Genomic DNA, 27065 nt, shown 5'->3' with positions numbered 1-27065 from the left:
TTTCCTTCGTAATTCCCTCTGGAATTTCCGTTGGAATTTCCTTTGGAATTTCCTTCAGTATTTCCTCTAGAATTTCCTTCAGAATTTTCTGTAGAATTTCCTTTGGAATTCGCAAAACTAAATTGGAAAGGTCACGAGGCTCAATGCTTGATCTCTGAGATGAGTGCATCTGAAATCACGAAGTAGCAAGCGGATTTTGTATGAGACGAGGACTCCAAACTGGTTCAGCTTAGTGAAGTGTTGCATTCCGAATGAAAATCACGCAAAACTTTTCAAAAGACCTTTCTAACAATGAGAGGCTTTCTAGAAAACTCTTTTGTTGTTAACTAAGTTACCTTTACATTTTTCGTCGAACATTACGCAAATATTATGTAGTAGTCCACACCATAATCTTTCGGTCTGTAGATATTAAGGTTGAAATTTTTACAATGATACCATAATTAAGGAAAGTGGACGAGACTTTTTCGAGAAATCATGGTTTCAAACTATACGAAAAATGATGCACCCTAATGGAAGATAAGAGAAACTCCCTAATGAAATATGTTAACAGTATCCTACGATGATGTCGCATATCAAATGGAACTAGAGGCGCATGAATTCAGAGGAATTTAAAGCCTCTCTAAACAAAAATATCACGATTCTAATGAAGGAAATGCCCTACGATGATGAAAGAGGTGATAAAACACTATTGTTTTTAACATCCCATTCAAATTATGATTTTTCGACAGAAAAGCCCACCCGAATGGAAAATAAGTGAACCACCCTAATAAAATACCACATATTAAATGTAGAAAATGGCTGACGATAATGTGAGAGATGTTCCAATACTATTGTCTTCAATATTCAATGAAAATTCTATTTTTTATTTTTTTTTATTTTTTAACAAAAATGACCACTCTAATGCAAAGTAAATGAACCACCCTAATGAAATATCACATATCATATGCTTTCAGTGGCCAACAATCATATAGGATATGTTTCAATACTATTGCCTTGAATTTCTCAGCAATTGAATTCAAATCGTTCATTTCAAATTCAATTCACTCCCCAACTCAAAAATTTACAAGTCCCAAAAGGTCGATTTTTTCAAAAAAAAATTTTTTCCAAATAACACCAGATCTCGACGTTTCATGCATTTCTAAGACATCTGGCATCAAAAGAAAAATTTCGAGATCTTTGGATCTTTGGAGATTTTTCATGGGTCAAAAAAGCCAAACTTTGACCGCTTTGGGGGTCCACTTAATGAAGTCCGATTGAGCTCAAATTTTGCATGGGGACTTTTTTCGAGGAGACAAAACTTTTGAGCCCTACCTTTTTTTGAAATTCGAAAAATCGATTTTCATTGGCACCCTAAATGTACAGGTCCCTCCCCAAAGAAATACCTTCAGATGGTTTCGGGGAGGAAAGAGTCTAAGCCCAAAGGTAATATCTGTGCATTCTGTACACCACTGGGTTGGATATTGTCTTTGAGGTGGTTTTTCTTTTTCTTGGCATTACGTCCTCACTGGGACAGAGCCTCTCATCTTAGGGTTCTAAGAGCACTTCCACAGCTATGACATGAAAGCTTTCTTTGCCAAAGCTGCCATTTTAACATAAGAATACCGAATTTACCACTATGCTTAAAAAGGTCTCCTCTGCGGCTCGAGAGATATTATACTACTGGACGTTTCGAAGAAAACTAAAACTCCGAGTCAGAGTACCTTTCAATAAAAATATCATATATTATTTGTATAATGCGTTAGTACGAGTTTCAACCAAAGAAATAAAAGTAAAAACACTTGTCATTGCGTCGAAAACAGAGACTACCGTTCTTCGCCATTAGTTTAACAGTTACAGAGTTTCCTTCTGCAAGAGGAGCAACAAAATACGAATCGGTCGATACTAATTTAACCAGATATTGCACTAGAACATGTGGGGTTCGTTGGGGTAAGAAGTCTACTAACCATTAGCGGTGAAAATGCATATGCTCCACATTTCCTTTTCGTATGGGAAAGGGTGGACCGGAAGAAAATCAAATATGGCGCGTAAAATTTCATAATCCATTTCGTTCAACACACCATTCCTTGTCCAACTTATCGTACTGACTGACTGCCTAGGGGTTTAATGTGTAGTGTGTTTGTGTAATGTGTTTGGTGGTTCTACAGCTAAATTGTCAACTATCTAAATGAACCGAACTTTGGGAAAAGAATTTGGGGAAGGAAACCGGTTAGCGAACCTTTTTGGAAATCTGATCAATCAGTTCGTTGATTCGCTCGCTCTTGCCTCGCATCGTTTTGGGGTGTGGTCCGATCATCTGGATGAACTGCGGGACATCTGGGGAGACCTGTTGGGAAGAAATGGGTTATTAAGTTTCAATCAACGGTTAAGTGGGTCCAAGAACTTACATTGACAAACTTGGACAGGGCCTTCATCGTCCGGAAGAGGTGCTCCTCCGAGGGTTCCGAGTTGAAGAACTGCAGCAGGGCCATCGAGATCTCCACCGCCACGTCGTCGAATACCACAGTTTTGACTTCCTTAGAGGCTAGATTGTGGACCAGGGCGGTGCCGAGGTCCTTCAGTCGGGGACAGGCGGACAGCAGACAGTGGACGGTCACCTTGGTGGTCGCGCGGATGTTCGAAATCGACTGGTTGCTGTACTGCCACTCGGAGATGTACAGCAGCCACTCGGAGGCGTTGTCGTTCTCGAACAGGTTGCACATCTGGAAACAGAGATCGAATTAAGCAGGTTGATACCAAATACAGTAGGATTCCATTTATAACCAATTACCCAAAATCCCACAATCTATAGGTCTCCATCTACGCGGTTCTGTGTTAAATGCAAACCTTTGAAGCATGGAAACCGCGTAGATGAAGCACGTCGTAAATCAAGGGATAGCTGTATTCATAACATCAAACTTACGAAAAGAGCCATTGCTTGCTGTTCCTCCGGCGGATGTCTGTCGATGTCCTGGGCAAAATTCATCAGCACGTGGTCTCGTCGGTCCTGGTGCAGCAGCAGAATGATGTCGTCCTTCAGGGCAGCATTGGCCAACGCACGGAGCAAGTGAACCCGAACTTCCGTCGAGAGCGAATTATCTCGGAGCATGCGTCCAACGAATACAAGGAAACTGTCTCCCAAGGCCCAAGCTCCCTCACCAAGGAGCAGATACTGATGCAACTCGTCCACCGCTACCTGTTCTTCCTCCGAGAGTTTCCCATCCACTAGGTTGACAAGACATTCCAGTTCGAGTTTTGGCTGTGAAAGAATTCAAACAGTTAGTATCTAACTCTCGGAATAATCCTCTGGAAACTCACATCGACTTCCTTGAAGATGATCGGTGGATCGCGGTTCTTCTTCCTCTCCTCCTCGGCCAATCGCTCAGCTTCTTCTTCCTTGCGCACCTTCTCCGAAGGTAGCATCTCCGGTGGGATGGACCCATTGACACCGTTGCTGCCGTTCATCGATTCCGCTTCGCCCTCAGACATTCCGGTAGAGTTCTGATCGGAACCTTCGCCCGAACCTTGCGCCCGCTCTTTCCTGGACTTCTTCTCTTTCTTTTTGCTCTTCTTGTCGATCTTGTCGCGGATCTTGTTCCGCCGTTCGTTCAGCTCGTGCGACTGTTGACGGGCCTGCTCGATTTGGGTGTTGAGCTGGTCAAAGCCGGGACTGGTTTCCCGTGGTGGGCCTCCCCGGAGGAAGTCCGACTCGTGCTGGAAGTTTGCTGTCGGATCACCACCCGAGTCGAGACTGGCAATCAGTGGTGCGAGACTTTGGCCCAACGGTGTGGACAAGAACTCTTGTGGAAGGTCAAGGATGTACTTGGGGATGCCGACGCCGCACAGGAACTGGCACAGATCCTCGCTGAAGGTGTTGCAGTTGTGACTCAGGAGACTGTACTTGGTGCCTCTGTGGAAGAGTGAGGAAAAGCATGAGGTTAAGTACATTTGAAGTTGATAGTAATTGTGAGGTTCAAATAGTTGGAGACTTCTTGAAGGGACTCTAAAAGGATATCACTATGCTTGTCGCACGACTGACAAATGCAAAAATGGTTAATTGGCAAAGTAAGCTACACCACGAGAGGACTCATGGACGCAGAAGTTAACCTGAACTCATTTCTGCTCAATAATCATGTTGCAATTTACTTTCACATAAATTTGGCCATTTAATCCAATTGCGAGGCATATGTAATGTTTACTTTTACGGTAGTTGTCCATACTTCCACTCGGCCGTAAATGAAAAATCATAATTTAAAAAGTACTCATAAAAAGTTAAGCGGCTCAACGTCGATGAACTCATATTTATCACCTTTTTTTCTTATGTCGAATTCGTTTTTGAACCTAGGTTGGAACTGGCGCAACCCGTTCTGAATCACAGTTTCAACCCCAACCCGATTCAGGTTCGACCGAACTACAATTTGCTTGACGTTTGTTTGTTTATGTGTTGATCACCGACCCAGTTCCTAAAAACGAAAACGACATTAGTTTTTAGCCAACTAGCATTGTGCAGCGTTATTTATTTATTTTTGTACGTTAACAGGTTTTAAACACCAAAATGACGCAATACAAGGCTTTCAGACAATAAATGTCCTGGAAATGTTTGCCGAAACGAAATTGAAACCCTAGTTGAGATGACGCCTTCGATACGATGTAGGATACATGCTCTTTATACTCCGAGATCCTTCACAGCATTTTCACGCTTTACCGCTGCACCGGCCAAAGTATATTCATGGAGATACATTGAACGTTTACGGCCAAACGAAATAAATTTAAAAGCATTGAGAACCATTCTGTTTTTTTTTTTGCACCAGTTTGCAAACACTTCTAGTTGCTGTTGCAGGAATAAGGAGTCACTTGGTTTTGTAATTACACAGCACAGTTTGAGGTCATCTGCGTAAGATTTTTAAGACACTTCAAAATGAAATTACTGTCGTTCATGTAGAGCAGGAAGAGAAATGTCTCCAATCATTACGCACATAGTGCGTCCTGTTAGATACGACCGCAACCAGAGAAGTCCAAGACCATCAATTCGAATAATTTGGAAGTACCGTTTTGATTCGAATCCCGGACAGCTTCAAATTCCGGACATTCTACTTTGTATGGGAAAGATTTCACTCGAAATGTTTCAAAATGGGCCGTCAAAAAGTTCCCAATTTGAAAGATGATTTTTATAAACATGTTACATCGCATAGCAATCCATGAAAATTTACAATATTTAACTAGTTTTGACGTCTTTCTAACGGATTAGTGCATTTAGTTAATGATTCGACTATTATAATTGTGTTTTTCATGAGCTGTCCGGAATTCGAATCAATGTGTCCGGAATATGAAGCAAAAGTGTGGTTGTGTCCGGAATAAAAATCATGAAGAGGCCGAACATTTTTGTTGATTAAAGTGAATTAAAGCTGTGGAATCCAAATCTTCACCCAGCATTCGAAATGTAAGTGTTTGCAAGGCCTGATTACGCTAAAGTTGTATAGGGAACAATTTAATTTATATATGTTTCGATTAGTTGAAGTTTACTGAAGCCTTAAGTGTCCGTAATATGAATCAAAACGGTAGCACATAAGGAGGCAATTCCACAATAGTTAGACACATTGCGCTTACAACATTTTTTTATGAACTGGAAAAACGAATGATTTTTACAACAGCTGGGGAACAATCCAGTCTCCAGCGATGAATTGAAAATCAACGTTAAAGGAGAAGATATTGCATTAATATATTGTTTGAGGACAACAGATGGAATACCGTCGGGGCCACAGCCGGTAGATCTTTTTAAGCACTTTGCAGCAGACAAAACCATCTCATCACATCAGTTATCAAGTGATGAGGTCCTAAGAAAGAGTTCGACAATTTCTTCAGTCGAAGAGGCTTCCCATGAACCGAACCGATGTACAACTTCGGTTTGAACCTTGCAACTTGTGTTGAACCGCAAACGCGCTTCGTCTCTGTACCAGTGTATCGAACCCCACCCGGTACATGTGTACTTCGGTTCACACTTTGGTACAAACTTGGGTTCAAATAATGGCACAAAGCAAACAGATGGGGAACGGTTGAAATCTACGCGGATATATTTCTACGATCATATATGGAACCTCTTGGTTCAAATCGCAAGACCCTTGAGGCTTGAATAAATGTTTCATCAACTTAGATCAATACTTTAAAAAACATTAAGCGGTAACTTTATGAAAACTCCAATGATTTTACTATATCCAACAACAAGACACGATAAGTAGAAATTGATAAGCGTGGATATCAACAATTTTCTGTCTCTCCGTTTGTGTCATCGTTCTGAACCTCTGATGCAACCGAAGATTAGCACCAAAATTTGAACCGCTGTTGCAATCGAGGTACAAATGGACCGGTTTTCGAACCGGCGTTTGCACCGATGTTCAGTTTACACATGTTTGGGTTTAGGTTCAGTTTCAAGCGTTTCGGTTTGCACACGGAAACAAAGTACAGTCATCTCTCCCTTACTCGATATTGAAGGGGCCATCGAGTTAGCCATGAAAACCAACTTTTACTATGGTTCTCTAACTCGATATCGAGATACGGAATATCGAGTAAGGGAGAGTTAACGTGTTCGGTGTTCGTTTGGGAAGACTGCTTCCAACATTCCGTTGGTCATCGAACGGGAGACTCAGGTCTCCTTGCGTTGATCGCTAACATACCGCCAGAACCTTTTAGGGTTTGATATCAAGCGTCTCTGGTGAGCAAGAAATACAGGGTGTCCGAAAATTATCCGTACAAACTTTGAAGGCATGGCTCAATGCAATTGAGCGGAATAATTTCAGTATTCTTGCATGGTATAATACATTGACCTATTAAAATCTTTAGCAGTAAGTTTCACACATTTCCGATTTCAAATATTTGTAAAATCAAGACAAAAGCGTTGAAAGGTCTTAGAGAGAGCCGTTTTTAAAGCTTTTTGACGGAAGATAAAAGTCCACAGAACTCACAGGATTTGAACTGATTCATTTTCTAATTCCAGCCTAACTTGAAGCCAAAGAACTGTAGATTACTTCAAACAGTAATAGAAAATTAGGAATAATCTATTTCAGATTTTAGGGAGAAAACATCTCTAAAATGACTAGCGGCCCTCAAGAATAACGTCTCCGAAAAATTAAAATTTGCCTATCTCAGAAAGAAGCAATTATTTCTAAATTATTAGAAATTCTATTTTGTGTCAACATATGGATGTATCAAAAAAGGTACACGGTCATTGATTTTTTATCGTTTTAAATGTGAGATCATCTTTCCCATATTTTGTTGTTCGGATAATTTACGAACACCCTGTAGTTTCCAGTTCAAGCGTTTTTGGTGAGCAAGAAATAGTTTCCCATTCAATCGCTTATTTACTCGTAAATACCGTGCCCTGGACGAAAAAATTTTTATGTTTGCTGAATTTTCCCAAAGCTTTCCGTTTTTCCCTTTTAGCGTCGGGTACTTGCCGATAGGAGCGGTTTGGAAGACCCCATCGCCGACCCTAGAATCAGACCGGGATGACTTTGTAGGCAGAAATGCTGATGGAGGTTGGATTTTACGACCAAATGTACTTTTGACCAAATGTCATTTGACCAAACGTCATTCGACCAAATATCATTCGATGAAATGTCCTAAAGCCGGATTTTACTACGGGCTCGACTGAACTAGGGGGCTTAGGGACTTCCATAGTACCGTATGACGTGCATCCCAGCTTCGGCGAAGTTTGGTCTCTGCTACTCGATGACACAAAATCGCTGAGGCATATAGTTCCAGATGGTTTCTAACAGAAAGCGGGAGTGATATCAGAAGCTGAGAGCTCTAATTGATGAAAATGCTAGCCTGAAATGGTAGGCTGGAGAACCTCTTCGACAGATTTGATATTAGGACCACGACGACTAAGATGAGCGCTGGCAGCAAAAAGCGGGATTGGGTCAAATTGTGAAAAGGTCTCCAAACTGCTTAGTGCTGTGCGTCTTGGTGATTCTGCATCTATTCTGCCATCGCCTCCACAGATGAGGATGTTGAGCTGGACGTTGTCGCCGTAGGTGAGACGTAGGTGTTTGCTGGGGTTTCCAAAACTTTGCGTTGGACTTGTTGTCCTTGAATTCTCGGAAAAGATTACCTTTTGGCCATGTTGAAGAGCAGAGAGTCTTGGCCTTCAAGTTGCAGTCGATACCGATTTTGAACGAGATGAATGATAGCGTGTTGATGTCGCGACCAGTGGCAACTTGCCGAATAGTTGTGATGTCCTCAGACCCAAGACGTTTTTTGCCATTTCGCACACTTGTTCAGTCGTTACTTCACGAAAGATACATAAGAGGTAAAGCCAGAATTTCGATTGACTCACGGGCATAGATACAACTCCTATTCCAAGTGAGCGGGATATTGTTTCAGCGGTTCCGTAATCCAAAGGTTGTTATTGATATACCGCAATTTCGGGTGAAATTGATCACTTTTCACGGTTTTTCTTGTATGATTTCTATAATGTTGACAATGCCAAAAAACTGAATGCAGGAAAACAAGTATGAAGGTGAGCCTTATTGACTCAAGTATCGAAATTTTCTAACAAATGTAATTTTAGTGCTAAAAAATATGTCTAATATAAAAAATCGGGAGATCTCATTTCGGGGTGAAATTGATCACTTATCAATGCCATTATTGTTAGTTTTCAAAACAACTTTACATAATAAATTTGAGCTCCCTGAATCCGAATATGCTTGCAAAATTCTTAACAATACAATATTTATAGAAAGAATGAATGTTTAAATTTCATGAATAACGCAGAAAACGCCTAAAAGTATGAAATTTCCTAAGGAATTTCCTGATATGTACCAGAAATTCAATTATTTCAACCATATCAACGAATTGGTACGAGTTTTGGTTATGAAATCTAGTTTGGGGATATATCTTAAGTATCCTCACAAACTTTCAGGATTATACCATGTCCAAATCCTTGTCTAGAACTAGAAGTTTATTGATGTTTGTCAACACTGCACCGTACAAGATTTTGAAATTTTACATTATTTTTATAGAAATGAACATTTTTCAACGCAAAAAACTTCACAACACACAATTTGGACATACTTACGACAAACAATGTTCATTCACTGCAAGTTACATTGATATTTGTGCTCCATTAGGAAGATATAAAATCGAGTGACACAGTGATCAATTTCACCCTACTGATCAATTTCACCCGAATTTACGGTACATGCGTTTGAGATTTGCTAAATAGGCGGCGACTAGGGATTGCGTTTGAGGCAATCCTTTTCGATGATATTGGAGTACGAGATGTAGAATTAGCTAGTGTCGCAAAACTAGAACGTATTTCCTTTTTCAGTTCAGTCATAATTTCCATTTTCAAATTTTCGACGATCTCGTTATGCGCATTTAACACCTTTTCTTGGCCGGCCTCGTACGCACTGCGAATCGTGCTACGTAGATGCACAGAGAACAGGCGTTCATCTTTTCTTGTCAGCGTGTGTAAAGCAATGTACTGGTCATTTCAAAGTATGTCGTTATGCTCCTGTTACGCGGCGCTGTCGTCATATTGAGAACGCTACAAATTTGCCGCTTTTTACACTTTGGCGCTAGTCTGCCCATAACTGCATATTTGTAATATTCGACAAAAGTAGGCATTGAGTAAATGGAATACCAAATGCGCATTTTATGGCAGTATGGGGGGAAACTAAAATTTCTAAAAAATTACCAGGAACTCAAAAGTGCTTATTTGAGGCTGATATTTTGTACAACTCATATCGCATACTAGGTGAATTGTCAGAAAATAATTCTGATAGAAATGTCATTGCTATCACATTACTAGGCTCATTTATAATCTCAATGTGACTGTTATGCGGTTATAATTACTAATGTGACAAAACAAGTTGGTATTTTTTTTTTCGAATTTTCTAGAACAATCTCACAGATTTCAGTAAGTTGATCGAAAGCATTTATCATTTGATGACTCTCCATGGTATTAACTCCATTTTGTCAAAAATGTCGAATGTGACTGTTTTGCAGTTATGGGCAATAGTGTCGATATCAAAAATTGCCACTTGTCGCTAGCGTTGCTTGTACTAATGCAGTGACATCGTGTTGTCGAAACGAGTTTGTATGTCGGGCTGTCTACGTTGGCGGCGCTGATGGTTGCTCCGAACTTTACACATTATTTAAATGAAATTTTGTTCGAGCCTCCATGTCTGTTCTCTGTGGTAGATGCAAATCACTCATCAATTTGGTACAAGGGTTTGAGATAGAATAGATTAATCAATAGCATGTGCAGATAGACCACTGCAGTTTCCATGGAACGCTGTCTTACAAAATCCTTGGCAAGGGATCTTAACATGATCAGCTTTGATTTCATCGGAACAACTAGTGCAAACCATAGGCATTTTTCTTGTGCCGAAGTAACAACACGAAGTGGTTCAGGAAAGATGAAGCACTTGCAGGTATACAACGTCGAGGTTCAAAACTTGCATGGAAGATATTGTTGTGCTGGACTGGTTCTTGTACGCAAAAGCGGTTGATGATACGACGAAACAAATTTTATCACTACTCAACAAGAAATAAATGCACGATGCAGGAAAATCTCTGGGAAATTCTCAATGGATTGCTTACAAAATTCCACACTCCTTTAGGAATCCCTCTAGGATTTTTTTTAGAAAATCTCCCAAAAACTTTTTCCATTGGAGGAATTCCCGTAGTTATTCCTAACCACTGCCGATGATTCATTAAGCTGCATCCGAGTTGTTTTTACTTTTGATGCTATTTTGATGTTATATCATTCATGAATTACTGTTATTGTGCGCAACCGTTAGTTATCGCTTCTAAGTTTTTATACATCGTTAATGTGTGAATGTTTTTTTGAGCTTGTGATTATTACTGAGTGTTTTTTTTGGACCGTATATGTTTTGTTAACGAAGACGCCAACCACACACGTTCCTTTTCTCCATCGAAGCGTCACCTGCCTGCAAAAATTGAAAGCTATCTGCCTGTACATCGTATGCTGCCTACTTTTTTGCGATATTCGTCTTTGCGCTGTACGCTACATATATTAATTTTATTCTGTTGCATATTGCGTATCCCTATTATAAAAATGAGTTAAATCTGCCACTCTTGCACTCATAGAATCCACGAAGATCGTGTTGCGTGCGGTGGATTTTGTACTGCCGTATTTCTTTTGAAATGTTGTACCTGGGTTACTGGACGAAATCAATCGAAAAAAGCAGATATTTTGGATGTGTAACACTTGTGCTGTCATCATGTCGGACGTTCGGCATAAGAAAAACGTTAAGGCGGCTTACGAAGCCGGGTTGGAGAAGGAGATAAGTTCCCATACAGAGATTCATGGGATCTTAAAACAACAAATTCTTGATGAATTGAAAATTGAAATCCGGTCCAGCTTCTCCAAAATGTCAAACATTGCTTTCACTACACCGATTACTTCAAGACGCTCCAGTAATATGCCACGTACCATCGGAGGCCGACGATTCTTTTAGAAGAAGGACAATAATGTGACAATAATGTGGTTACTTCAGAACAAATAGCTGAGCTCACCACAAAAAAAAAAGATATTCGCACTAAGTCGTTCATATCTTACAAAGTGGGCGTTGCAATGGACCTGAAATCTATGGCTCTCTCTTTGTCCACTTGGCCAAAAGGGATGGTATTTCGTGATTTCATCGACTACCGCAAATCGGAAAATCTTTGGCGGCTCCAAACGATGCTTACAGCCGATCCTCATCACAATCATCGCAAACTGCTTCTTCAAAACTAACACCGGTACGCACTCTTGCCTTTGCTGTTAATTCATGGCCCACTATACATAAACCCAAGTAACACAGAAAACATCTTCTCAGCCAGAGCTCCTACAGTTATGTTATAGTTAGGTTTTAAAGATAAAATCCAATACATCTTCAGTATTAATTCCGTTCTGGTGATGTTTTAGTAAAACATAACTATTCGGCAAACGCCTAAATTGTGTTTTTGTTATATCTCTGTTTGATTAATGTAAACAATACTTAACAAAAGTACTCACCATAACCAACGTTCAATTGATGGAAAAAATGTTTTAAAGCTGATTTCAAAAACATATTTAGTACATCTCTGTTATGATTGTTATGATGAAGATGTTATAGTTATGCTTTTATCTGTCAAATAAAAACATATTCAGCATATTGGTCTCTACACGGTTAAATATTTAAATACTAAAAATCTTAAAAGTCATACTAAAACGATATTTGATATATTCACCCCATGCGGTGCATATCTTCAGATTAAGCATTCCCAAGTATAAATCGTATTTATCAATCGTAATGCATAGAACTCTTTAATTTTTATACTGCGGCATGCTTTTGTTTACTTTCAAGATTCCAAAGAAGAATGTGGAAACAAATGGAGTCAATTATTTGAAACAAAATGACAAATATTGGCTTTTATTTGAATAAATAATGTGATCACGTTATAATCTATAGCTATACAACTCTATTCCATAGTTCTTCAAGGACTTCGTAAACTCAGTTATTCTGCAGATGACCTCCAAACCTGTTGCTCCAACAAGGTGGAATCGTCAAACTCCTGCTGCTTTGTCGGTTGGTTCTGGTTGATTTACAATGCAATTGTGGACTCGCTTGTTGATTACTTTATCCTGCCACGAATGAGTTCCCAGGAAGACGACAAATAGGCCTGAAAAGTTCGCAATGCAGTTGATGGTTACGATGCTAGATGCATTTTATTTAAGAACTTACCAGTGGTTTGTCCCGACATTTGAAATCGGATGTTCCCCTTTTGCACTGCAATAAATGCAATATTTTGTTCCGTGAGAACAGTATTAGCAACTTTCGACAAAACTCACGAAAGCAGAGACACTTGCAAAATGGTTCCTCACTGAGAGCGAAGGGAACCAAATCTGAATCAGACAAAAATAGACAAGTCCCAAGTGTAACGTTAATCAACATAAATGAATCATCAGAAATAATTTACGAAAATGCATGAGAAAGCTTAAACTAATATGATTTGTAAGGATTAAAAATCACAAATGTGGTGGAAGTAATAAATATCACTCTAACTAGTATTTTCATGTTTCTCCGTGTACGGCATCTTAGTTTCTCTTTGACGATGAATATTTCGACGCAAAAAAAAATCTGCGGTAAAACTTTAGAGGCGTGGAAAAAATGCAAGCGATAGGAAAAATGAATTAAAATATGATGAGGTGAATACTTTCAAGGGATTTTAACATCTAGTCTCGATGAAGATGTTCGCATTTTTTGATGAATGAAACAGCATGCTTCTATTTCTGTGTTTTTGTGGTTTTAAACATGCATTTTATACGCTTTTAAAACTTAGATCAAACGCAAACTTTGTACCAAAATTTGTTTTTTTTTCTATCCATCAATGCAATGCCATATTACATCGCTGGTCAGAAAATTTAGTATCGCATTTTTCTGTATAGATACACTCAAACCAGTTGAATTATGTTACGATTTTGAATAAATAATCATTACAAAAGTTTTTACCTGCACTGTACGCTTCTGCTCCAACCCTCCATATTTCTCACTTGTTCGTTCCGACGAGCATCCAGCCAATCAGATATATTCCACGGAACACAAGTCACCATTGCGCATCATATAATCGGCGCATGAAATCATAAGAGGTACAACTATCAGTTTCACCAGAAATCTAACACAGCACATAAAAAAAAACATACACTTTATGCACAAAGGCAACCTTTTATTTTCAAAAAAAATGATGAAAAGATCCCTGCAAAATGTCATGCAGCAAGAAATTAGTTTTTGATCACCGTACACTTGAAATCGTTGATTAGCATAACAATAACAAAAATTATTTTGTTGAGCTGTCAAAACAGTTCAAGCAATACGCAATGTGCTTGTATTTTTACGTATCAATTACATCGGGGAAACTTGATTATAACTAATGGGTTATAATGATGTATGGAATAACATTGATATAACAATTCAGAATGCTTTGAGAAGTATGAAGTAGGTATTGTAAAACATCCAGTGGAATCAAAAAGATGTTTTAAAACCATTCATTTGTGCGCTTTTTCGGTTATAAAGGTGTTTTGAATTTAGTATTTTACATTCGAACCAAAACAGTGGCGATGTACGAAAGGTATATTTTAAGCTTATTTATGACTAATTGTGTTACTTGGGAAGTGACCAGGAGTCAAAGCAGTTAGATCGTTGGCATCAGTAGAGATTTGCGTTAGAGGCCCTGGAATACGAGGCTCTCCTTAGCCGAGTGGTTAGAGTTCGCGGCTACAAATCAAAGCCTTGCTGAAGGTATCTGAGTTTGATTCCCAGTTGGTTTGGTTTTTTTTTGTAATGAAAATTTCCTTGACTTCCATGGGCATAGAGTATCATCGAACCTGCCACACGATATACGAATGCGAAAATATTAACTTTGACAAAGAAAGCTCTCAGTTAATAACTGTGGAAGTGCTCATTGAACACTAAGCTGAGAAGCAGGCTCTGTCCCAGTGAGGACGTAATGCCAAGAAAAAAGAAGAAGAAGAAGTCTGGAATTTCGCTTCTGTCTGAACTGATAACGTGCTCATTTCTTCGTAGTTCAAAGACGCTTCGCACAGCGTCATGTGAGATTTCGCTGCTTCAACTCCGGCCTCCTATATTCCTCCGAAGTAAGATGACCGAGGCGGTATGAAAGACCATTGAATCTCCTTGGCTGCATAAAAATGGGTATCTACCTCCCTGAATAGCTGGTCTTGAAATAGTTTGTAATTGTTTGTAATTTCTGTAGCTCCGATGGAGCTCTTTGAAAGTTGGTTGCGTTGTCGGATAGGTACAGATTTTTCCGGACACCCACGCCCACCTAAGAATCTTTGCAAAGCCACCAAGAATGCCGCTGTAGTTGAATGCGATACAACCTCTAGATGTAAGCTTTGGTGCTCATACAAATAAACAAGGCCACGTACACCTTCACCTTCGTCGCACGACGAAGACCTTGACGGACGAAAAAAGGCCCCGCATAGTCGATGCCCGTGTTGTAAGAGACTGGAGATTGATTCATTCAGTAATCAGGTAGTAATTTCATGAAATGTTCCACTTCAGTCGACAATATTGATAAACCAAAAAGTTTCAATCTCTTTTGAGTTTGAATATATATGTAATTAGCTGTTGGAAAATTAAACCACTCTTTCTTTTTATTTAAGATGGCACTGAATGGGGTTCTGGAAATATTCCCATGTCACACGGACATCGAACATAAGTCTTGCTTTTTCTAAAGCTGTAATATTATTTAGATCTTTTTTATTAAAGTGAACTTAAAGCCCTTTCCGAACAATGCCAGATTGGGTTCTCTTTTTCATGATGATTACTTGGACTGGGGAAAATCTAAGTAAATAATTTATTCCATTTTTGATTTCTTCGGGTGACCTATAGTCACTCGAGAGACCATTCAAGATGACTTTGAAGAAACGTTCAGTTTTGTCGTCATAAGTGAAAAGTGTGTGCTTCTTCTCTTCAAGATGTTTGAGAAGAAGTTCGCGATCTTTAAGAGTTTGCGAAAAACACTACAGTCTCCTTTCTTTGCTGTTTGGAAGGAAACCTTGATTCCCCTAATGGAGTTCAGGATCTCCTGTCTAAAACCCCCAAATTCGGAACAACTGATCACGATAGGCGGCACTCTTTGCTTCCTCACTTGAATCAAAGAGCCTGGGCTAGAGACTGCTTCGATTTGGTGTTCGGAAAAATTGTCTAGAGCATCGAACTGATTGCTCATTTCGATGCAATTATCAATAGTTACCATTTCAACCTTGAAAGAAAGCGCGCATTCCGGAGAAACGTCCTTTCTTCCAGTGTTGCCATTTTTTAAAAGTAAGTTGTGATTTCAAAGATTCACCCTTCCTCTTATTCATAGTTTAATGAATAAACGCTAACAAAAAATTGAAGGCACGGGTCCAAACTAGGATCGGAAAGCGATCATTAGATATAAATAGTGGCACTGAGCACTGTTTAATTGCTTTTGGTAGTTTTAAAAACAATGCGCACTGTGAATCAACTTAGAAGAAAGAAGAAGAGACGTCCAAATTTCACTACAAAGTTGTCGCAAACAAATTTATAAATTTTCGGAATGCAATGCAAATAAACACGTCCGAACAGTATCCAACAACAACTAATCATCCCATCTTTCCCGGTATCCGGATTATTTATCAACGCCCAACGTTCCCATTCAATCGAATCAAAATTCAAATCGACCGGCAACGTCAAAACTGCATCCCATATTACGATGACGGCAGTCAGTGTCAACGCCTTCGCACAATCAACCGTCCGATCCCGCCTTCCACCTAACCAGTTAGGCCTAAAACCCCCACTTGGATTTTATTTTTAGTGCTGCTTCAAGCCAAAAAGTCTTGCCCAATTTCGTGCGGAAAAACAGCCGGAATAGAATATCGCAGCACAAAGCCGCTCATCAGAATGCTTTTCGTTCTCACAAACACCTACAGCCTTAGCCAAATCCGCACAATGTATGACGGGACTCCTCCATTTTTCCGTCGCTAGCCGAATGGGTTATTTTTATCCACCCGGCAAATTTTCCGCCTCAGACTCGTCGACTCTCGAAGGAACACCTTTTCACATCTTCGTTTGAGGGGAGCACTATGGGCCAGGAAGCGAGATTTTGGGACAACATTTCAAGCACTTTCATTAGGAATAAAAACTAAGCTTAAAGTAGTATAAACTCAAATATTATATACAAAAGATGCGTTCGATGTGATTTGGATGATTTGGAAATAGGAATAATTGTTAGGTTTATGAATTATTGAGAAAAAATTTTAATTGAAGAATTTTTCATCGAAATTCGCCACAATTTTATTTGGGCATGAGCATGATTAACCGCCCGCAGTTGCTACTCCGTTATTGCAAGAACAGCGGTTTATCTTTCATTATTGTAACAAACATTAACTGCGCCGGCTGCGTCCGAATGCAGGTCAATTTGGAGATGGGAGGGAAATGTTGACGTCTTACTTGTTTAATGGAAGCCGAGGAGTCCTCTGCACAGTTTTCAGACTTTTGCCGCGAAACTTACATTTTTGGCCCATAGTGCGAAGACACAGACCAAAACTGAGAGAGTATTGGTGAACGCTAGTAGGTGGCAACCCAAATTAGGTTAAGTAGCCATCAATCAGCCGCCGATTTCCGACCATTTCGGGATAAAAATATTTGGGTCACTTTCTACGTCTGCGACGTAGTCTTCGTTAACTCACCTGAAGGTACTTTCCGCTAGGCCACGCACGTAATCCGAGAATACGGCCTGGGGGATGAACGTCTGACCGATCACCTCCTTTCGTAACGGTTGCCCGAGCACTGTAGCTCCCTGAAAATTCGCAATGGGAAAATTAGACGGGAAGTTATGGTTATATGAATTCTTCGCATTTGCACAGTCGCACAGTTTCTAGTTTTCACCCGTACCTCCTCAAATTCAGTAGGAAAATTCACGATCACACTCACAGAAAATCGCCGGTTTCGCGTCGAGTCGCAATCTCCAGAGAAAGATCAAATGATCCGAATTGCATATAATTCACGCACGTTTTCCGCAATTTCCTTGTGCGGAGAAAAACAGTTAGAATCCGAGCGCGTAGAACTTCTGCTAGCACTACTGTGAGAAAATGTGAACCAACTGCGAAGTCGCGATCTTTGCCGAATATTGCGATCTGCAGTTACGTGCGTTGGTGAACACTCTCTCTCTGTTAGCAATTTTCCTCAAAAGCGCACGATCGTTCTCTCGTGCGGTTTTCCTTTTCCACCTTGTTTTTCTCTCCCATCTCAAAGAACTTACTCTCACTGGTTGACGTTCGGTGTGTCATGTGAATGGCTTGTTTTCCCCACGACAGACGTGGGTACCTACTGACCCATCGCGAAGAAGGAAAAACAACCCACGAATATGGGAAAAGTTGGAAAGCGTTTCTGTTGGATCGTCATAATACAGAGAGTGGCACAACTTTTGGTACGTGCAATTTCGATCTAAAATGAATTGAATGGTTTATAAGCATTGATGACCGTACAATTCGTAGTTGCTACTACGTGATTGACTGGAATAATCAAAATTGCACAGGGAATTAAAAGGAGTACCGTAATTTCGGGTGAAATTGATCACTTTTCACTGTTTTCCATGTCTATTTTCTATGATGTTGCTAATTCCAAACAACTTAATGCAAGAAAACAAGTACGACGGCGAGCCTCATTGGCTTATATACTGAAATTTTCATACAGTTGTTATTTTAGTGCTGAAAATCGTCTCTAAAATAAAAAATCAAGGAATTCCATTTCGGGGTGAAATTGATCATCTGTCAAAACAATTATTGTAAGTTTTGAAATCAACTTTACTTATTTGATTTGGGCTTCCTGAATACAAATATGCTTGCCAAATTCTTAACAATGCAAAATTTATGGAAATAATAAACAATTAATTTTCAACAATACCGCAAAAAACGCCTAAATGTAGGCAATTTCCAAAGGAATCTTCTGATATCTATGAAAAATTCAATTATTACAACAAAATTAACAAATTGGTACGAATTTTGATGATAAAATTCGTTTTGAGGATATATTTCAAGCATCCTTACAAATTTTCAGGTTGACAGCATGTCCAAATCCTTGTTTAAAACTATAAGTTTATTGATGTCTGCCAATACCACACAGAACACGATTATGGAATTTTCTATTTTTTTTTTCATAGAAATACACATTCCTTAACACAAAAAACTTCACAACATGCAATTCGACAATAGTTAAGACAAATAATGTTCATTTACTGTAGGTTGCAATGATTTCTGTGCTCTATAAGAGGGAAATAAAATCGTGTGACACGGTGATCAATTTCACCCTACTGATCAATTTCACCCGAATTTACGGTAACTTGGGAATAGCATACCATCTTCAATGTACAATTTCGAGGACTCCAAACTTTATAATGTCAATAACGGTGCCAGCTACGTCCTTACGGTCATCGAGGAAGGGGAAGATTGTTAGTGTGACGTCCATTGCTACTAGAGACCTGGCCATGGATTTCACAGGAAGGAGTTTTGTTAGTGGGAGGGTTCGAAAGCTACATTACCAGGATTCCTTGGTGCGATTAATGTAGCCTCAGTTTAAAAAACTATCTATGAGTGGGTCAACAACTTTAATGTCGAACTGTTCAAAGGTTATTTTTAGTAATTGCGGAAAAAATATGTACGCGTATCTCAAAATTTAAAATAAAACGGTAAGGGCTCATGCCGGCAATATTTGCAATTTCCGAAAATTAAATAATAAAATATTCACGTAATTGCTTGTATAATTTTTACATCATATTCACAGAAAAGTATCACTTAAGGGAGGTGTACCAGTTATGTCTATAGTGGTTCCCTATTTCGCCATATGTGATAATTTGAATTTTTAATCATTCTGTGTGTATTGGTAGTATGATATCAAATGAATCTTGATGTTACAACATTCAAAAATATTCAAAATGTGAAAGTTTTCGGGAAAACACATATGGCCAAATAGGGAACCACTATAGACACAACTGGTACACTTTCCCTACACCCGATTCTGTTTTTGCACGGGAGATGCGTACCGTGCAAAAAAGTTTTCAGTTCAAAATTTCAAAAAACCATGCAAACAAAGTAACACCATTTCTCGACGTTTTATGCAAAAATGAGGGTTTGGCGGGAAAAAAAATGTAGGGACACTTTTTTCGCACGGCCGTGTAAAAAAATCCGTGCAAAAACAAAATCGGGGGTACAATCTTTTGTCTTTGACTGGAGTTAAAAAAAAAAGTTCGCTCATTATGAATAAGAAGATGCAATAAACTACATGTTTTTTTTATTTAAGTCTGAACACAACAGATAAATAAACGACTCTATGACACTACCCCGAACGCAACTACCCCGAATGCCATTACCCCGAATGCATAACATTTTGAGACTTATTCTAATTAGAAAGTGGGTATGATTCCTTATGAGTACTTAACGAGTTTGGCTCAACTATGTATTTTCCAAAATTTAATATTAGAATATAGAAAAGCAGCTAGTAGCAAATATTTTTTTCATACTAAGTTTTGTTTGGATTTGTCGTCTAATTTTGGTGAGGTTCACACAGTCACATTGCAATGCTCTGAAGAACAGCCTATTTTAAAAAGAAGGGTGAACTTATTATGGAAAGGAGAGCTATTATATGCATAAAATTAGGATGTAGTAGTCTCTTTATTGACGTCGGTACCCACTTCCTTTACTCATTTCTGTAGGTTTCGGGCTACTAGCATTAAGATCTCCTTAAATATTTTGTTTCATAAACGAAGATCGAAGATGGAAGACCACCCTAAGATAGTCGCTGCAATTGTTGTTCTATGGAACCCACTTAAAAACCAACCTGATAGACAATCGTTCCGCTATGGCAAGTAAACGTTACGTACAAGTATATACAAGTTAGAAAAACGGCGGCCTCTGATTGCCGCTACAGTCAAAACTTTCGTTGAAATGTGGGATCATTTTTTTGAATTTCGATTAGATAACCACAAAAACATATATTTTTTATTCAAGACAATGAAGAAATTATGATGGCATAAATGTGGGGTAAATAGACAAGGAAAGCTCTCAGTCAATAAAACGCTTATTTTATTAAAAGCCAAATCTCATAACGCTGAAGGGGGCAAAACATGTTGTGGGTGGTTGTCTTCAAAATGTTACAGCCCATACACAATATGTAGAATTTCCATACAAAAAATGGTACGGGGGGTTGGGGACTGTCCATTAATTACGTAAGACAATTTTCGGGGTTTTTCAACCCCCCCTCCCCCCATGGTAAGATTTTTTGTATGAAAATGAAAAATAAATTGTATGGCAAGTAAGAAATCTCAGACCCCCCCTCCCCCCATAAACCCTTACGTAATTAATGGATCGCCCCTTGGGTAGGTGTCCAAAATGGTAAATTTTGGCGTTATGGAATTTGTGAATGAACCCTTGAACTACGAAAGTGCCCACTAAGCTGATAAACAGGCACTGTCTCAGAAAAAATGAGAGGAAGATAGTAACCAACAAAATATTTTGAAAGAATAGCTGACATATAAAAGAAGGGAAAATATATGATGAACATTTTACCGACGAATTTTACGAGCTATTAATTACCAATTTACATTAGAGACGTATTTTTGCTCGCAAAACAAGATACTGCACGGCTCCATCCCATTACCCCGAACGCCATTACCCCGAACGCCACTACCCCGAATGCCACTACCCCGAATGTGTCACTACCCCGAAAGCCATTACCCCGAATGGGTCATTACCCTGAACGCCACTACCCCGAATGAGCCATTGCCCCGAATAGTATGAGATACAGTGAAATATATTGTTTTGCGGGCAAAATCGCGTCTCTAATGAAAACTGGTAATTGATGGCGCGTAAAATTCGTTGGTAAAATGTTCATCATATATTTTCCCTTCTTTTTTATGTCAGCTCTTCTTTCGAAATATATTGTTGACAACTCTTCTTATTCTTTCGGAGACGGTACCTTTTTATCAGCCCAGTGGGCACTTTCGCAGTCCAAGGGTTCATTTATAAATTTCATAACGCTAAAAATTTCTATTTTTGACACCTACCCACCCGTTCGTACCACTTTTTGTATGAACAACATTTTTTGTCCCCTTCAGCGTTACGAAATTTGTGAATGGGCTTTTGATAAAATAAGCCGTTTATTGACTGAAAGCTCTCCTTGTCAACTTACCATCAGGGCTGGCATCTCCTCAGTGCTAACAGAAAAACACAAAGAGCATACACTTTGTGTTTATCATGAATCTGAGTGCAGTGCGGCAGCTACACTTTCTCACTGGTTTTTACCTCTTTGAGGCCTCTTTGTGTTTCTGCTCTCGCTGCAATGCAGCGTGTCGAAACACAAAGTGTTGAAGGTAAATGGTGAACACATACTTTTTGTGTAGCTCATTGAGAAGTCTACTAAATGGGGCGAGTTTCTATTGGAAAATATGGGATAATTTTTGAAACGGAGCCGTCGGGTAGATGACGGAAATCGATGTCCGAAGTCGTTTTGGAATCCAAGATGGCGACTTCCGGTTTGTGAAAATCACTTCAAACCCATGCAATATGGGTATTTTTGGAACGCGGCCAATAAGCAGATAACGGAAATCGATGTCCGAAGTCATTTTGGAATCCGAGATGGCGACTTCACGCTATATTTTCACAAACCGGTAGTCGCCATCTTGGATTCCAAAATTAAGTCCGTTCCAAAAATACCCATATTGCATGGGTTCCAAGTGATTTTCAGAAACCGGAAGTCGCCATCTTGTATTCTAAAACGACTTCGGACATCGATTTCCGTCATCTACTCGGCGGCCGCGTTCCAAAGATACCCATGTAACATGGGCCATGTTATAAGGCAAAATGAGCCAAATTGTGTACACTTTGAGCATCTCTTGCCAACACACTCCGTCAGCATCAATCTTTGCGTAATCGCTTTCACTCTCTTCCCTACTGCGCACCCTCATTGTGTTCGTGTTGTTACACTTTGCGCGCATCTGTCTCCTCTTTGTGCAGTGGTTAAATTCTGCTCTTTGACCGCATTGTGCGAGTTGATGCCAGCCCTGCTTACCATTATTGTACATGTTCTATTGTCCCTGGGCATAGAACGTCAAGGAAATGCTCAATGCATAAGATCCACTCCCGGAGGAATTTGAACCCATAACCTTTAATATGGTCTTGCTGAACAGCTGCGTGAACACAGATATTTGAACTTCTTGGTGGTGTCCATATTTTAATTTTGTTTTAAGGTGACACATCTTGGAATCCAAACATGGCAGGTACAATGGCCGGTTTGTAGCCCTACTCACGATTTCAAAGGCACTAATCTGTTGAAATAATTAACGTACAAGGTCATTTTTCTTATTTTAAGCTTTCTGCTAGTGCACAAAGCTAAAATAGGATTTGCACTGTAGTTTGATGCCTCTTTCGCGAGATTTGTGCCTTCAAAGTTTTGGTACATTATTGAATTTTGATTCCAAGCTGTTTCACCTTAAAGCAAATATTTTCCTTTCTTGTGTATAAATGTTGTGTCATAGCATGATATGACATATCATATTGTAAAGACCCATTCGGGGTAGTGGCGTTCGGGGTAGTGACCCAGTCGGGGTAGTGGCGTTCGAGGTAATGACCCATTCGGGGTAATGGCTTTCGGGGTAATGGCGTTCGGGGTAGTGGAATTCGGGGTAATGGCGTTCGGGGTAGTGTCATAGAATCTTAAAGGGCTCCATCCCATTACCCCGAACGCCATTACCCCGAATGCCACTACCCCGAACCCCACTACCCCGAATGGGTCTTTACCCCGAACGCTACTACCCCGAATGAGCTATTACCCCGAATAGTTCAAAATATAGGTGGCACCGTATTTTTTGTGGGCAATAAAATATGACTGAACTTGGTTTGTATGTATACGGCCGTAATGTAAGCTGGTAAGCAACGGTACGTAAAAAACGATGTAAAATTATCTCTTCCTCCATTTGTTAATTTTTAGTATTCTGTTGGTAGATATTAACCCACTACAAACATTTTATTTTCTTTTGGCCGATTAATCAATTCTTCTGTAATGTTTATTGGCATTATTATTATTATCTTAATAACGACAATTTTATCCGAAGCCTGGTTCATCTTGGCGCTTATTGACATCATAGCTGCAAGCATTTCATCAGAGCAATTCTCGCTGAAACCAGGCCGCCATCGGCACCCATCGTTAGAATTCCAATTTTATGTCACTGATCGCTAGTTTTCGATAAACTTAAGGTGGTCCGCCAGCTAGCTGAACAGTTTGCGAAAAAGCCCATTTTTTGATAAATCTAGGGTATTTCTTCACGTGATATGTCTCATATTTCGCTTCGAACGCATAGCAAACATAGTGCCATCGTATAGAGAAAGGGTATAGCTTTAATTTAAACTTGAAAAAATTTTGGCGGCCATTTTTAATTGGGCCGCCATCTTGAATTTTGTTATAAAAATCGTTTCTTCACCATTAGCGCACCGCTAGTTTAGAATTATGAGATCTCCATCAGGATTGCTGAGGAAAAATTGCGTAAGATAGGCTACAGAAACTAGGTGAGCAATGTTATTTACCTTATCAAATGAACGATTTTCTAAATCATGTTATACGATTTTGACGTATATGGCGAGTACAATCAATACAAACATCATTTTTTGTACAACAAAGAAACAAGTTTTCAATCTTTGGTGTTTTATTCGAGTCGAGTAAAGAATAAGAATATTATTTTGAGTGAAAAAATCTGGCGGCCATCTTGGATTTTAACGCCGTCTTGATTTTAAGTAGAAAAAATAATTTTTCACCTTGATAGCACTCAGCTCATCGAATTTAGAGGCTACCAATAAAAAAATGTTACGTTTACTCTTCTTCTTATTCTTCTTCATTTTCTTGGCGTTACGTCCCTACTGGAACCGAGCCTGATACTCAGCTTTATTAGTTATAAATCCAGGTTATTAAACAGGAATTTTCTTTTATAATGCGATTTTTGACAACAGAATAATGAATAAATAAATTCAATAAATGAAAACCGTCCAAAAACATTTATTATATTAAACAAAAATTTTTTACCATATGCATTGTTGTTCATTGAATGAAGATTGCGCGTCGGGACATGAGTAAGTCTTGTGGTAATATCTGTAGTTTTAACGTAAAACATTGACAAATGGGCATTGATTAAGAATGAAAATCTTAAATTTTGAAGCAAAAAACATCCTTGATTTTCTGAGCGATAAAGTATCGTTTTTAGTACCGCCCAACATGCATGTTAAAAATAGCGAAAATGAAAGATGAGAAGTAGGTTTTGTTCTAATGTGGACGTAACGCCGAAACGCAGGTGTATCATTTTGAGGTTGGAAAATCTGGTGGCCATCTTGGATTTCGATGCCATCTTGGTTTTTAGCACTTGAATGATATTTTACCATCTCAGTGCTCATCATGTTGATTCATTAGACCTCCGTTAAAAAAAACAATCAGATTCTTTCTTTCTTATCTTATCTCAGCTGTTTAACTGATTGTGAATTTCTATCAATGGTTTTAGACCAAATAAATGAAAGAAGTTATGCTATTTTTCAACTCGAAGACATCCAGAAGCATCATTCAGGTAGCAAATAAGCGTAAAAAATTCCTATTTGATAATTTGTTTTAAAGTTAGTTATGCTGAAGGGCTGGCTCTGTTCGTGTAGGGACGTAACGTCAGGAAAAAGAAGAACAAGAAGAAGATAAAGTGTAACGGTAGAATTAAAGTCGACATGTTGAGTGCTAACAAGGTGAAAACTCATTCTACTACTTAAAATCAAGATGGCGTCAAATCCAAGATGGCCGCCAGATTTTTTCACTCAAAATAATACTCTTATTCTTCATCTGTCTCAAATAATACACCAACGATTGAAAACTTGTTTCTTTCTTGTGCAAAAAAAGATGTTTGCATCGATTGCACTCGCCATATACGTTAAAATCGTAAAACATGCTTTAGAAAATCATTCATATCATAGGGTAAATACATTGCTCACCTAGTTTTTGTAGCCTATCTTACGCAATTTTTCCTCAGCTTTCTGATGGTGATCTCAGAATTCAAAACGAGCGGTGCGCTAATGGTGAAAAAGCAAATTTTCTAACAAAATTCAAGATGGCGGCAAAATTCAAAATGGCCGCCAACATTTTTTTCACTTTAAATGAAAGCTATACGCTTTCTCTATACGATTCCACTAAGTTTGCTATGTGTTCCAAGCGAAATATGAGACATATCCCGTGAAGAAATACCCAAGATTTATCGAAAAATGGACTTTTTCGCAAACTGTTCAGCTAGCTGGCGTACGAGGGGTCCACCAATTTGAGAAAACAGAAAGGACCACCCTTAAGTTTTATCGAAAACTAGCGATCAGTGGCATAAAATTGGAGTTCTAAGGATGGGTGCCGATGGCGGCCTGGTTTCAGCAAGAATTGCTCATCAGGAATATTCCTTTTTTTCTAAAATAGGCTGTTCTTCCGAGTTATTGTCACAAAGCCACTGATATTTTCCAATACTACTGATTCTAATGAAAACAAACTATTTTTAATAAGTTGTACCATAGACAAGTTGTAAGGATTTTTGAATAGAGATTAAGCAGCTCTTTTTCTCCACTAATGCTGAAGGGACTATCATTTTATTCAGAATATTTTATTTCTTTTGAATTTTTTGTTATTGATGAATTGATGTTTGGAGCATCCAAAATCGGGTAAATCGATTCTCTTCATTCGATTTTTCGATTCGATTCATTTTGTTGAAATCTATAAGTATTTCATAATGACCTACTGGAAGAGAAAACACATTTTGAACTAGCCTTAAAATAGTAAATCTGTTCAATTGATTTTCAAAACTGATTTGATTGAAAGATGTCAAAATCTAATTCAAATGTATTTGGTCTCATTCCAAACTTCATAAATTTCAATTTGCATCCGATTCGACTCGATTCAGTAACATCGATGTTTTGAACAAATTTGCCCAACGCTAGTGTCCATGCTAGCACAAGCTACCCAGCCTTTCTATACTGCAGCCCAGCGGTTTTGGTCAAATTGGTCATTCAGATGGTTCAGAAATAAAATATGGCTAAAGGAAATTAGACAGCAGTGGCTTATGGACCTGATTAAAAAGTGTTTTTTGGAATTTCATAGCTTTTAACCTTCCAGTCGTCGCGCGGTTCGCCACCGTCAGAACCACTACGCTGCTGTTGTGAACGAAAAGCGAGGTTTTTTCAACAGTGTTGTACAAAATACAACAGCGCGACGACTGAAGTGTTAACTTCATAAGAAATTTTCCCTTCGTTTCAATATAGACTGTTCTTTGGAACATTGCTCTTATATTATCTTCAATATCTTTCTGACGTTACATCGGGCCCAGATTGCCGTACTTGTAAATGCACAGCTGTCCAGCAAGACCAAGCTGAGGGTCGTGGGTTCGAATGCCACCGGTCGAAAATCATCTTAGGTTGGAAGTTTTTTTTTTGCAATTTCTCATCGTAATAGGCTGTTTTTCATCACGCCAATCTGTCAGGAAACGGCCTACTTTCCTGCACTGAA

At 39.0% G+C, this 27065-nt stretch overlaps 1 protein-coding gene and 1 long non-coding RNA gene across 11 annotated transcripts in view; both read right to left on the bottom strand.

Annotated features, from left to right (window-relative positions):
- Window positions 1–1697: 1697 nt before the first annotated feature.
- Window positions 1698–27065, bottom strand: part of LOC5578654 — a 71725-nt gene continuing 46357 nt past the window's right edge. For 8 of the 10 annotated variants that reach the window (XM_021837365.1, XM_021837331.1, XM_021837353.1 and 5 more), the window contains 5 exons: window positions 17201–17310; window positions 3295–3886; window positions 2900–3235; window positions 2385–2699; window positions 1698–2323 (listed from right to left, as the gene is read on the bottom strand). In XM_021837365.1, the coding sequence (XP_021693057.1) occupies window positions 2207–2323; window positions 2385–2699; window positions 2900–3235; window positions 3295–3465 (939 nt within the window). In that variant the 5' untranslated portion in view covers window positions 3466–3886; window positions 17201–17310 and the 3' untranslated portion in view covers window positions 1698–2206. Of the gene's footprint in view, window positions 2324–2384; window positions 2700–2899; window positions 3236–3294; window positions 3887–17200; window positions 17311–17405; window positions 17716–27065 lie in introns of those variants that run through there. The other 2 variants (XM_021837376.1, XM_021837371.1) reach the window with 2 other exon arrangements.
- LOC110674047 lies at window positions 12368–14270 on the bottom strand. Its single transcript, XR_002498597.1, has 2 exons — window positions 12708–14270; window positions 12368–12645 (listed from the first exon to the last, which is right to left on the bottom strand). It is a non-coding gene; the product is annotated as an uncharacterized LOC110674047 (long non-coding RNA).

The sequence above is a fragment of the Aedes aegypti genome, chromosome 1, assembly GCF_002204515.2.
Source record: "Aedes aegypti strain LVP_AGWG chromosome 1, AaegL5.0 Primary Assembly, whole genome shotgun sequence".
Taxonomy (NCBI): domain Eukaryota; kingdom Metazoa; phylum Arthropoda; class Insecta; order Diptera; family Culicidae; genus Aedes; species Aedes aegypti.
The sequence above is the reverse complement of the archived record's forward strand: the minus strand, read 5'-3'. Positions and strand labels throughout refer to the sequence as shown.